We start from the raw sequence: 13,883 nt of genomic DNA, 5'->3' as shown, positions 1-13,883 counted from the left end.
CGGCTGCTTATAAAGGAGCATGTGATACAGGAGGCACAGTGACATGTGTCATGATGTACTCCTCCATAGACAGCCATGAATGGACGGATGAGCCGTTCAACTGCACATAAGGGTTTTTATGAGTATAGAGCAAGCTACTGATTGACTGGTGAGAGGCCTTTGGTGGAGCTCTTGAGGAGCACTGTTTCTGTTAGTGGGGACATCCAGTTGGCATAGCGAGTCTTACAGACCAGGCAATGGTCTGAGCTGCAGCTTGGGACGTGACATCTCAAGGCAGCTCAGCCATTCAGTGGTTGTAGCAGAGTCCCACCTCGGCCTTTTAATGGCTGAGCTGCCTTGAGACGTCACGTCTCAAACCGCAACTCAAACCAGGAAGCGGCAGCGGGACGGGGAAGCGGCATGATCCAGGGCTGGAACCGGGGAGGTAAGTGGATGGCGGCGTTTATATGCAACCCCTTCCGGGCCATACAGCAAAAATACCCCTAGCCCGGAGTACCTCTTTAAGGCATCATGATATTATCTATCCTGTACCTTGAACACCACGCTAATGCTGCTATAGTTACAGTAGGATAGGGGGGCCCAGGCTTGGTGAACAGCCCGGGGCCTATGGTAAAGTTAATCCGCCCCTGGTTATAGACATTTGTCCAATTCCACCCTCTGCAATGCTGTTTGTGTCAAAACTATAGGACCATAAATTCTGTGACGAGATCTGCACGTAACCCTAAATTTGTCATTGATTTCCAAGGGATTAGAAATTATCCTGGTATGAACTCAAATATCTTGTGGGATTATTGGAATCAACCATCTAAGCCGAGTTGCAGTCCTCGATTTGGTCATTATCATTCGAATCAGGTTGCAGCATGGCGCATCAATTAAGATTTTGGTTTATGTGTTCTTTTACAATTGCAGGCCCAGTATTATGCAAACATATTCCTCTGCACACAGTACAGTTGCTATATTTCATATTTTATGATGCCTTTTGCTAGGAATAGAATATGCCTTTCATTTATTACATTGTACAGTCTAATTAATATTCCCTTATCCTCGGGCTTAATGTGCTCAAACTTCTTCATTTGCTGGAACCCATTTAGAGTTTGTTGTGCCATTAATCATTCGATAGTGTATAATAATCATCACGCTACTTTACACATTTACAAAACATGGGTCCATCTTCTGTGACGTGAGGTTTCCTAGGTGCATATCAATGAACCCTGAGGATTCCAAAAATACTAAAAAAAAATCCCAAATACCTAATTGGTTTTACTACAAGCCGATATAACTTATTATATCAATTCCATATCGATATGCAAAAACACTATTGTTAGGCTGATGGGCAACCTTCCAACCCACCCTACAGCCCATCCTTGGGATGCATATTCTAGGTGCTTTCTTTTATATGTTTTTAATTTTTTAGTTTTTTACATGTGTTCCAACAGTCACTAGTCCCTGGATGGTCCTGATAGACTGGTGGGGCATAGCTAAAGCTGGAAAAATAGGGGTTCTGGGTGTGTCCTGGGGGGATCACGGTGGGGCATAAAAAGACATTGTCATTACAACAAACTTTGCTTTAATCAAGCAAGCAAGTATAGGAAAAAAGAAAGTGTCATGCTTCCTTCTCCTGCTATTGGTCATCCTGGGCTCCATATTCAGGGATCTACATCACATTGATTTACATTTTGGTGTCGGCCGATACCATATCCTAATGTCGGCCCATACTATATCCTGGTGTCAGCCCATGCTATATCCCAGTGCTTCTCAAACTTTTTCTACTGGGGCCTCACCAGACTGACCAAGAGGATTCCTGGGCCTCACTATCTGTTGTGAAAGTCCATTTAAAAGCTGAAAATAATTCTAGGGCTACCTTTCACCTGTCTCCCAAGCTCTATACACTAATAAAACAAGTACAAAATAAATTACTAATGTTGCTAAAATTGAGATTTTTGCAAACAGCAAAAGGACTGTGCAGATTATAGTTACTTTTGTGAAAACTGGCTCCCCAGCTGGGCCTTACCAACAACTAGGGGGCGCCTCACAGTTTGAGAAGCACTGCTATATCCTAATGTCGGCCCATAATATTTCTGGTGTCGGCCCATACTATAACCTAGTGTTAGCCCATACTATATCCTGGTGTTGGCCCATAATATTCCTGGTGTCGACCCATACTATATCCTGGTGTTGGCCCATAATATTCCTGGTGTTGGCCCATAATATATCCTGGGGTCAGCCCATACTATATCCTGGTGTTGGCCCATAATATATCCTGGGGTCAGCCCATACTATATCCTGGTGTTGGCCCATAATATTCCTGGTGTCGGCCCATACAATATCCTGGTGTTAGCCCATACTATATCCTGGTGTTGGCCCATAATATTCCTGGTGTCGGCCCATACTATATCCAAATGTCGAGCCATTATATACCCTAATGTCAGCCTATTCTATATCCTGGTCTCAGCCCATACTGTATCCTGGAGTCAAACCATACTATATTCTAATGTCAGGCCATACTATATCCTGGTGTCGGCCCATACTATACCCTGGTGTTCGCCCATACTATACCCTGGTGTTCGCCCATACTATACCCTGGTGTCAGCCCATACTATATCCTGGTGTCAGCCCATACTATACCCTGGTGTTCGCCCATACTATACCCTGGTGTCAGCCCATACTATATCCTGGTGTCAGCCCATACTATATCCTGGTGTCAGCCCATACTATATCCTGGTGTTGGCCCATACGATATCCTGGTGTTGGCCCATACTGTATCCTGGTGTCGGCCCATACTTTATTCTGGTGTCGGCCCATCCTATATCCTGGTGTCAGCCCAAACTATATCCTGTTGTCGGCCCATAATGTATCCTGGAGTCAGCCCATACTATACCCTGGCATCTGCCCATACTATACCCTGGTGTCAGCCCATACTATATCCTGGCATCTGCCCATAATATACCCTGGTGTTCGCCCATACTATACCCTGGTGTCCGCCCATACTATACCCTGGTGTTCGCCCAGCCCATCCTATATCCTGGTGTAAGCCCATACTATAGCCTGGTGTAAGCCCATACTATATCCTGGTGTAAGCCCATACTATATCCTAGTCCCGTCCCATACTATAACTGAGTGTTGGCCCATATTATGTCCTAGTGTTCATCCATATTATATCCTGCATTTAAAAAAATAATGCTTGCGCACTCCAGCCTTTTAGTACTTGAACGACACTAATGCTAACGCAATGCTGTAGTATTTATATGCCAAGTAATACAATTTTTTTTTAACCTATTATTTCTAGGATGTGGCCATTTTGACTAATGCCAAGAGAAATGCCACAGTGGTGTGCCATGACTCCGTCTCCTTGCTTGCCATAACTAGACAGGTAAGAACTTAATAATGCATACCGTAATATGTATTACAACTTTATAGAAGATCCTCCCCAGTCTTCACAATTGCAGAACTCTACAAGAGGGTTTCTTATCCTTCTGGGGGAAACTTTTGGTTACGGTGAATAGGAGATTTTTCTTTCTTCTGTTGGAGAGCTCATTTGCATATTTTCTCCCAATGCTCCATGGGAAAAATAAACCAAGTCTCTTCAATAAGAAACAGGTTTCAAATTTATAGTCATGAATTTTTAAAAATTCTTTAAAAAAAAGCCAAAAATCCCCAAAATATTGTAATTAAATTGAAATGAGCTTTCAGTCGTAACTTTGGCGCATCGGTATTCAGGCGGCCGCTGGTTAATTAATGTCACGGTTACTTGTCAGCCGCAGAAGCAACATCGCGCGCCTTCGCTTTCCTACGTAGTATTTCTAATTTTCACAATGCGCCAAAAATAAATCACACAGTGTGTAATGAAATCCTCCTTAGTTTACATTGAGCAATATACGAGCGCAGTAATTCACGGCGTAATTTTAATATGATGTTCTGATTATTCATTATGGTACCAATTTCAGTCCTGCCAAGTGATTAATGATAAAATATATTCAGAAAGAAAGAGTAATTTCTGCAAATGGTGTAGAATATGAGAGATTGATTATAACCGTAATCTTTTACAATTGACTTAGCTCATCATTTTATTTTCTTCTGGAAATGAGGAATAGACATTGTGAAAACCTTCAGTTCCAGGAATCTATGTCCTTCATAGACACTGAGCGTACGCGGCCTGTAATATGCTGCTGTGGCGTCTCTTGATCAAACCCTTGAAGTCTTATGTGTTCTGTTTTAGATGTACAAAGAGAAATAGAGGGGCAGATTTATTATCGCTGCTGTCACATCTGTGGCAGCAACCCGTACCCTGGGCCTCCGATGCACCCTCTCCTTCAGTGCTTCCTGTATAGAGGCCGCCACAGCCCGGAGTTTGGCTCTGCTACCAATTCGGCCCCTTCTCTGGGAGCCTTACCGCTCTCAGTTCCCTGTCTGTCCCCTTCTCGTCGGTGTGCTTGTCCCTGCCTCCTAGGGCATGCGTGCAATATCTCATTCATATTAATGGGTTCACACTATGTATATTTCAGTCAGTATTGTGGTCCTCATATTGCAACCAAAACCAGGAGTGGATTAAAACACAGAAAGGATCTGTTCACACAATGTTGTAATTAAGTGGATGGCCGCCATTTAATGGCAAATATTTGCTGTTATTTTAAAACAACGGATGTTATATTGAAATAATGGCCGTTATTTACAGTTATATGGCGGCCATCCACTCAATTTCACCATTGTGTGAACAGAGCCTTTCTGTGTTTTTAATCTACTCCTGGTTTTGGTTGCAATATGAGGACCACAATACTGACTGAAATATACGTAGTGTGAACCCAGCTTTATAAGTAAGGCTATGTTCACACTACAAATATGTCCGGCTGCATATTTTCGCGGCCGGACATATACGTGTTAAACTCTGGCTGGGGATTTACGTAAGTTGCGGCCGGCTACGTACGGTCTGCAAACTTACGTCCGTAGTCTACATACTCTTCCCGAGCGCCCTACATAGCGATCTGACAGCGGTCTTTTACTTGGAAATCTTCGGCTAGCCCCGGACACCCCACAGAACCTTTTGGATCGGCGAATCAAAGTGCAAAAATGAAGAAATCACCACTACGTACGGGACCGCATGTTACGCTACGGGCGTAAGTTACAGCATTTTTGTCCTCAGACAACGGTCTGGTTCATTTTTTACGGCGCCGCATACGATCGGGGCGTAAGTTCTTACGTAGTGTGAACTGTGCAGCCGTAGATCGTATACTTTACATTGTACTCAAACTACGTAAATCTCTGGCCGCTTATTCACGGGACGCGCTACGGCTGGAAACTTACGTAGTGTGAACATATCCTTATAGGGCAAGTATGCAGCCTGTACATATATAAGCCTGCCCTGTCATGGTTCCCTTGTTGGAGCCTCTGCATGATTTTCCTAGTACTGTGGTCCCAGCCTGTATCCCTGACCTATTAGGGTAGCTTCACACACACCGCATCGCAGCGGATTTTCTGCTGCGGATCCGCAGCAGATCCGAAGCTGATTAGATCTAAATAACTGAACACAGCATCAAATCTGCACCATCAAATCTGCTGCAGATCCGATGTGTGTGAAAGCACCCTTTGGGTACAAACACACACACCGTATATGCAGCGTATTTTCTGCTGCGATACGCAACAGATACGCAGCAGATTAGATCTAAATAACTGAACACAGCATCAAATCTGCACCATCAAATCTGCTGCGTATCTGCTGCGTATATGGTGTGTGTGTTTGTACCCTTTAAGTGTATCCTGCCCGTGTTAAGTCTATGTAGCTCCCTGACCTGCTGCACCTCGGCCACCACCCCAAGCAAGCCAAATCAGGAGTAACAACCTTAGACTCAGCGGTTTACACCATCGCTAGCGGGGGTTCATCAAATCCACTACTCTAGCCATTGTAGCTGTTCTATACGGCCATTATTTGCCATTAAATGGTGGCAATTATGTGATCAGCATTACCAGGGCTCATCATGTAATAAGCATTACCAGGCTCCATCATGTTATCAGCATTACCAGGCCTCATCATGTCATCAGCATTACCAGGCCTCATCCCTAATAGCTGTGCATTGTTGTTGGCATTATCGGCAACATTGTTGGGCTATTGGAGAAAAAAAGGGGGTGTGGTTTTAATTGCGTTCGGATTGCTCGCCGAAGGTAAAAGTGAAGGCATAGCCTTAGCGACAGCTTTATGGAATCACCTTTCTCAGGTCGGGTGAGTCAGGAGATATCTAATAGCCATTATACCATCACTGTTTTCCTCTATGTAACCACTATCCTGAATTGACAGAAGTTACATCTACCTGCTATGAAGGGTCGAAGGATCACGTCTATCAAGGAAGGCGCTATGTAAAAAGACACAGAGATGTGTTCCCGGGAGGTTTATCTTTGAACATCCATTAGATGAGAAAACAATGAGTTCCTACTGATCCTTTACATATCGTTATCAGCTGCTTTGCTTTTATGTCTATTCGGTTTAGTCCCTCTGGGGTATTTTTGTGGGTTTTGCGCATTCATACAGAAATAGGTGTTGACCTTTTGCTTTCGATATAGTTTAAACAAACCTTAAAGGGGTTGTCTGCGATAAATAAAACAAATGGAGTGTTTCAGGGGCGTAGCTAGGGGTTCAGCCTAGGGGGGGCGAGTGAGTCTGAGTGGGCCCCCAACCAAGGTTACCCATAGGAAACCTCAGCAGGTGACAAGGATTTCTGAATAATAAAGGGAATATTGTTCTACATTTCTGATAGTGAATAAGAATAAAGAGCCGTGTAAGAGGCTTCTACATCTGAAATATAGAACCGCAAAAAAGTAAAAGGGCTTAAGATTAGAAAAATATAGCTACCTTCTTCCACAGACAGCACCACTCTTGTCCTCAGTTTGTGTGTGGTATTCAACTAAAGTGAATGGAGCCAAGTTGTGATACCACACACAACCTAAGAGCAGGGGTGGCGCTGTTTTTGGAAGAAAACAATTATGCTGTTTTTCTTTTAATTCTGGAGAACCCTTTTAACCAGATTATCTTTGCCTAAAAATAATAGTGGTATAGGTAATAAGCTTTTAGACATCTATCTATCTATCTATCTATCTATCTATCTATCTATCTATCTATATATCTATCTATCTATCTATCTATCTATCTATCTATCTCCTATCTATCTATCTATCTATCTATCTATCTATCTATCTATCTATCTCCTATCTATCTATCTATCTCCTATCTATCTATCTATCTATCTATCTATCTATCTATCTATCTATCTATCTCCTATCTATCTATCTATCTATCTATCTATCTCCTATCTATCTATCTATCTATCTATCTATCTATCTATCTATCTATCTATCTCCTATCTATCTGTCTATCTATCTATCTATCTATCTCCTATCTATCTATCTATCTATCTATCTATCTATCTATCTATCTATCTATCTCCTATCTATCTATCTCCTATCTATCTGTCTATCTATCTATCTCCTATCTATCTATCTATCTATCTCCTGTCTGTCTATCTATCTGTCTATCTATCTCCTGTCTGTCTATCTATCTATCTATCTATCTATCTATCTATCTATCTATCTATCTATCTATCCATCTATCTCCTGTCTGTCTGTCTATCTATCTATCTATCTATCTATCTATCTATCTATCTATCTATATATCACTCCATCTGTCTGTCTGTCTACCTCTCTGTCTGTCTATCTATCTCCTATCTATCATCTATCTATCTCCTGTCTGTCTGTCTGTATGTATGTCTGTCTGTCTATCTATCTATCCATCATACTGAGTACAAATGCTGGAAAAGCTGGGTGACCTCCATTATACTGACTACAGGATACTGGAAAAGCTGGGTGACCTCCATTACACTGACTACAGGATACTGGAAAAGCTGGGTGACCTCCATTATACTGACTACAGGATACTGGAAAAGCTGGGTGACCTCCATTACACTGACTACAGGATACTGGGAAAGCAGGGTGACCTCCATTATACTGACTACAGGATACTGGGAAAGCTGGGTGACCTCCATTATACTGACTACAGGCTACTGGGAAAGCTGTGTGACCTCCATTACACTGACTACAGGATACTGGGAAAGCTGGGTGACCTCCATTATACTGACTACAGGATACTGGGAAAGCTGGGTGACCTCCATTATACTGACTACAGGATACTGGAAAAGCTGGGTGACCTCCATTACACTGACTACAGGATACTGGGAAAGCTGGGTGACCTCCATTATACTGACTACAGGCTACTGGGAAAGCTGGGTGACCTCCATTATACTGACTACAGGATACTGGGAAAGCTGGGTGACCTCCATTATACTGACTACAGGATACTGGGAAAGCTGGGTGACCTCCATTATACTGAATAGAAGATTCTGGAAAGCTGTGTGACCTCCATCATACTGAGTACAAGATGGTCCCAGAGCCCTATATATATATATATATATATATATATATATATATATATATATATATATATACATATATATATATATATATATATATATATATATATATATATGGCTCCTCCTGATTATTTGGTCATATATATACTGTATATAGCTGCTGTGTCTGGTCAGTGGTGTGGGTGGGTGGTTGTGTGTCTGTGTCTGTCTGTGTGTTGTCACTCCTCTCACAGTACCTGACACCTTCCAGCGCTCAGCAGCCTCACTTACTGTCAGAGCTGCTGCTGGATGACTTCAGTCCCTCTCTGGCAGCCATGGACGGCAGGATCCCTCCAGCTGCTGGTCCCTCCCCACACATGTCTGTAGTGGCCGGGGCCTCCAAGAAGCCAACAGCACCTGGCAATAGCGGGCCCCCTCAGCTGTCGGATGCCGTGCCCGGCCAGGGCTGGATGTTTTTCCTGCTTCTTCCTCACACACTGCTGCTTCTCCCCTCCCCCTCACTGTCCTACAGTGTGGTATGAGGGGGAGGGGCCAGCAGCAGCTTGTGAGGAAGAAGCAGGGAGAAGATCCAGCCCTGGCCGGGCACGGCATCCGACAGCTAAGGGGGCCCGCTATTGCCAGGTGCTGTTGGCTTCTTGGGGGCCCCGGCCAGGACAGACATGTGTTAAGGCTGTCTGCAAAAGCAATGGCTTTTGCAGACAGCATTAACTGTCTGAGACCTTAGTGGGCCCCTGCCTGAGTGGGCCCGGGGGCGACCGCCCCCTTTGCCCCCGCCTATTTTCGCTACTGGAGTGTTCTTTAACTTGAACAGTCAGTGCTTTTAAATAATAACTGAACCCACTGCCACTCCCAAAAACAAGATAAAAAGAAATCAAAAAGTTATATGTACCCCATCCTACCCCCCCCCCCACCCAAAAAAAAAAAAAGTTACAGAATGTAAGGAAAAGAAACAGTTATGACTCCAGGATGTCGAGAAAATATATGTAAAAAATAATGTAAAAAAAAAGTTCTATATCGGGCAAAAATAGTAAAACATAACAAATATATAAAATTGGGTATCAACAAAATTTTACTATGTGGCAGAATAAAGTTAGAGGCCCTAGAAGTGAAGGAGGCCTGTGCATATCTCAATTATAGCGTGAGGGTCAAACCACCATGTCCAATAGCCACGACTATTGTCCACAATGTCACGACTTCAGGGGTCTTCTGCCCACCAGACAGCCCATTTAAAGGGATTGGTCAAAATAAAGAAAAAGGAATTTTTTTTAACCAGTTTGATTCCTTCCTGTCCTTCCCTTGATGATGTGCTCCCCCTGCACCCACAATCTGCCCCCCCCCAAACTGCTTGTACCGTCGGATAGCTGCTTCTAATCTAAGAGCTGCATTTGGGCGTTAAAGGGGAACTCCGGGCTGGGGAGCTTTTTTGCCTATGGCCGGGGAGGAGGTGGATGAGGGCAATGAGACCCGGATCGCGCGGCTCCAGCTTGCGCTGCCCGGCCGCTTCCTGGTCTCTGCAGGGGCTTGAGACGTCATGTTTCAAGTCTGCTTAGCCAATCAGTGGCAGAGGCGGGATTTCACCTCTGCCACTGACTGGCTGAGCAGATTTAAAACGTCACGTCTTAAGCCCGCGTCAGAGACCAGGAAGTGGCCGGGCAGTGTGATCCGGGACACGGGGCTGGAACCGGCCTCCTCCCCGGCCATAGGCAAAAAAGCCCCCCAGCCCGGAGCACCCCTTTAACTATCCAGCACATGTACAGTGTTCAGACAAGGCAATAGGGCCCTTTACAGGTCTTTAGGTCTTTCCCATGGGGATGTTGGGAACTTCAACGAAATAGCGCTGCAGACAAGACCTAATTAATATCTATGACCATTGTATGTGGAATTCTCTACAATGGTAAAGTCCATAGTAAAAGCTTATTGGTTTAACCAGTTCACTGCCGACACATCCATTATGTTCTTTTCTTAGGATTTCCTAAACATATTCCTGACCAGTGAATCCCAGGAAGGACCGGATTATCTGCGCCTGCTGGAAAGCATCGACCTTCTCAGTGGTTGGCCTATCCAGAAGCTTCCTTACAATAACCCCAGAATCTGTGTCCACACATTCTACAGGTATCATACAAGCATGGGTGGGTGGGGGGGGCTTATCAGGACTGGTTTAGCTGTGCATCGGTGTTACCCCCCCCCCCCTCAGTGCACCAATCCACCTCTGTCTGGTTCGTCTCTCCTAATGAATATTGGGGCACTCTGACACTCATCATTGCAGAGCCCCATATGAGCCTACAGGGGCGGATCGGTGCATTGAGATGGAACCGAATCATTTGCATTGGAAAAAAAACTAATTTAAGAAAAAAGGCCTCCCTATTCTCCCGTCCAGCTGCCGCTTCCTGGTCTGAGCTGCGGCTTAAGACGTGACATCTCCAAAGCAGCTCAGCTATTCAGCAGTCGTAGTGGAGTCCCGCCTTGGCCGCTGAATGGCTGAGCTGCCTTGAGACGTCACATCTCAAGCCGCAGCTCAGACCAGGAAGCAGCAGCCGGACGGGAGAAAGGGGCGGCGCGATCTGGGACCCAGCGCTGGAACCGGGGAGGTAAAGGGCCGGCGGCTTCTATATCCACCCCCTCCCCAGCCGTACCCTAAAAATAACCCCAGCGCGGAGTGCCTCTTTAATGATACCTGTTGAGCAGGATATGTGTAGACTGCAGCATCAGGCTGATGTATTGTGCTGTGCCGCTTACTTTCTACTCTTGGTAATGGAACATAAAGTTAATGAATGGCCATAATAAATGCTGCAGCTTGTTAGCACACGGCTCTGCGGGTGATGAATTAGCGCTCCCTCTGTCCCAATCACCGCATGGGGTGCGATATCCACCAGGTATTTTTTTATTTTTATTTTTTGTCTCCTGTAATTGGTTTATGGCTTTTACGCTTTTCGGCAATAACAAATAATGTCACTTCTGGAACTTAGAGGAAAGTTTCTATTAATTTTTTTCTTCCACGATAATTACGATCAGTCAACTTTCTGTTTTATCGAATGTTCTCAGTTTTTCAAGGAGTTTTTTTTTAAGGCGTTATCCCAGGATTCGTTTTATGAATCTGACTTTTATAAAAGTCTCCTGTATCTGGATGTTCCCGTTCGGCGCTTGTTATGGCGCACCCTGGTGTTCCTTTGATTTCCTCTCATTAAGTTTTGCGTAATGTGTTCCGTGCCGATGAGAAGACGTTTCTTCCAGTCTAGTTCACTGATTTTACTGCCTCGTCTCCCGATAGAAGAAATCACTCTGCCGCCCACGTACCAGCGGATATGTATGACCACCAGTACTGGACACAGTAGGTGGACGTTCTAATAGGAAATCAAAAGGACAGCAGGGGGTGCCGTAACAAGCAATGCTACATCTAGATACATGAGTATTTTTGTTTTTTCCAAATGTAGAATTATGTTTTGCTCTAACAGACAAATACAACACAGAATTCTAGGGGACAATGCCGATATTATACTGAGGGAAAACCTTTCTAAAGTTTTTTTTTTTTTTTTTTTAGATACCGTCATCTTTTAGAACTACTAGTACAGTAATAATGCCCCCAGAGAGTGCAGAGAGTTGTAGCTCCCTGTTGACTTCAAGGGCCATTGTGTTAATCTATAATAGATATTCATGTTTGATGTGTATACACACTACCTACTGGTGCCATGTCAGGTTCTACATTATATACTATTGGTAGTGGCATGGATTTTAAAGGGGTATGCCGGAGAAATAAAAAAAAAAAATGTTTTCAAATCAATTGGGGCAAAAAGAAATTACACAGATTTGTAATTTACTACTAGTTAAAAATCTCAAGTCTTTCAGTACATATCAGCTGCTGTATGTCCTGCAGGAAGTGGTGTATTCTTTCCAGGTTGACACAGTGCTCTCTGCTGCCACCTTTGTCCGTGTCAGGAACTGTCCAGAGCAGCAGCAACTCCTCATAGAAAACCTCTCCTGCTCTGGACAGTTCCTGACATGGACAGGGGTGGCAGCAGAGAGCACTATGTCAGACTGGAAAGAATACACCACTTCATGCAGGACATGCAGCAGCTAAAAAGTACTGGAGAACTTGAGATTGTTTAAATAGAAGTAATCCACAAATCTATATAACTTTCTGGCCCCACATGATTTGTGTACAAGTCGATTTCTCTGGAGTACCCCTTTAAGAGTCATCCTATTGATGCAGTGAAGGGAAGGCACCTTATTTAAGTAATACAAGCTGTTAGAAGCCATGAAGGCCCTGGCATACTGTATACATGTATTTAAAGACTAAAGGGGGGATTTATCAAACATGGTGTAAAGTGAAACTGCCTCAGTTGCCCCTAGCAACCAATCAGATTCCACCTTCCATTTTCCAAAAAGTCTGTGAGGAATGAAAGGTGGAATCTGATTGGTTGCTAGGGGCAACTGAGCCAGTTTCACTTTACACCATGTTTGATAAATCCCCTAAACTCTTAAAGGGGTTTTCCAGGATTAAAAGAAACATAGCTGCTATCTTATCGAAACAGCACCTCCGTTGTCCTCAGTTTGTATTTGGTATTGCAGCTCAGTTCTACTAAAGTGCATGAAGTCGAGTTGTAATACCACACACAACCTGAAGACAGGAGGCACTGTTTTTTTTTTTAAATCTTTTTTTTTTTTACTCCTAGACAAGCCCATACAAAAAGATTTTTTTAATTTATAAGATTTGCAGCAGATGTTTGAGGCTTTTTTTTCCCCAAACAGATTGAATTCCTAATTTTTTTTCCCTTTCTTTTTATAGACCGGGAACGGTTATTACAAAAGATTCCAAGACGTCTTCCAAAATCTATGTGATCAAAAGTGTAAGTGACTGAAATCTGTTATTATTAGACCCAGTTATTTACATCCCACATAATGTGTCCCTCAGCCATATACTATGTAGCAGAGCTAAGTTTGTAATTTGGTTGAACTAATTTATAGGGTGAAAAAAATTCTAATCAACTGGTGTAAGGAAGTTATACTAATTTGCATATTAATTCAATAAAAAAAAATCTAAATCCTCCCAGTACTTATCAGCTGCTGTATGTCCTGCAGGAAGTGGTGTATTCTTTCCAGTCTGACACAGTGTTCTCTGCTGCCACCTCTGTCCATGTCAGGAACTGTTCAGAGCAGGAGAGATTTTTCTATGGGGATTTGCTCCTGCTCTGGACAGTTCCTGACATGGACAGAGGTGGCAGCAAAGAGCACTGTGTCAGACTGGAAAGAATACTTCACTTCCTGCAGGACATGCAGAAGCTGATAAGTACTGGAAGGCTTGATTTAAAAACTTTCCCCCCTCTGGAATACCCCTTTAAATATATTACAATGTGCAATTTACAATCTTGCATATGTTGCATGATAGCACAATGCAAAGTCGAGGAGTCAAATAACATATTCAGCTCTGCTTATCCCGAATACATATTTTATTTGTCAGTATGCACCAATAGTCAGGAC

At 43.5% G+C, this 13,883-nt stretch overlaps 1 protein-coding gene across 2 annotated transcripts in view; it reads left to right on the top strand.

Annotated features, from left to right (window-relative positions):
- The window catches only part of LOC138793426 (cyclic nucleotide-binding domain-containing protein 2-like), a 149,764-nt gene that overhangs the window by 78,825 nt on the left and 57,056 nt on the right, over window positions 1-13,883 (top strand). For both annotated transcript variants that reach the window (XM_069971991.1, XM_069971992.1), the window contains exons 8-10: window positions 3,287-3,370; window positions 10,375-10,520; window positions 13,192-13,252. In XM_069971991.1, coding sequence (XP_069828092.1) covers window positions 3,287-3,370; window positions 10,375-10,520; window positions 13,192-13,252 — 291 coding nt within the window. The remainder of the gene's footprint in view (window positions 1-3,286; window positions 3,371-10,374; window positions 10,521-13,191; window positions 13,253-13,883) is intronic.

The sequence above is a fragment of the Dendropsophus ebraccatus genome, chromosome 5, assembly GCF_027789765.1.
Source record: "Dendropsophus ebraccatus isolate aDenEbr1 chromosome 5, aDenEbr1.pat, whole genome shotgun sequence".
Classification (NCBI taxonomy): Eukaryota; Metazoa; Chordata; class Amphibia; order Anura; family Hylidae; genus Dendropsophus; species Dendropsophus ebraccatus.
Note: the sequence above shows the minus strand (reverse complement) of the source record. Positions and strands in the feature narration are given on the sequence as shown.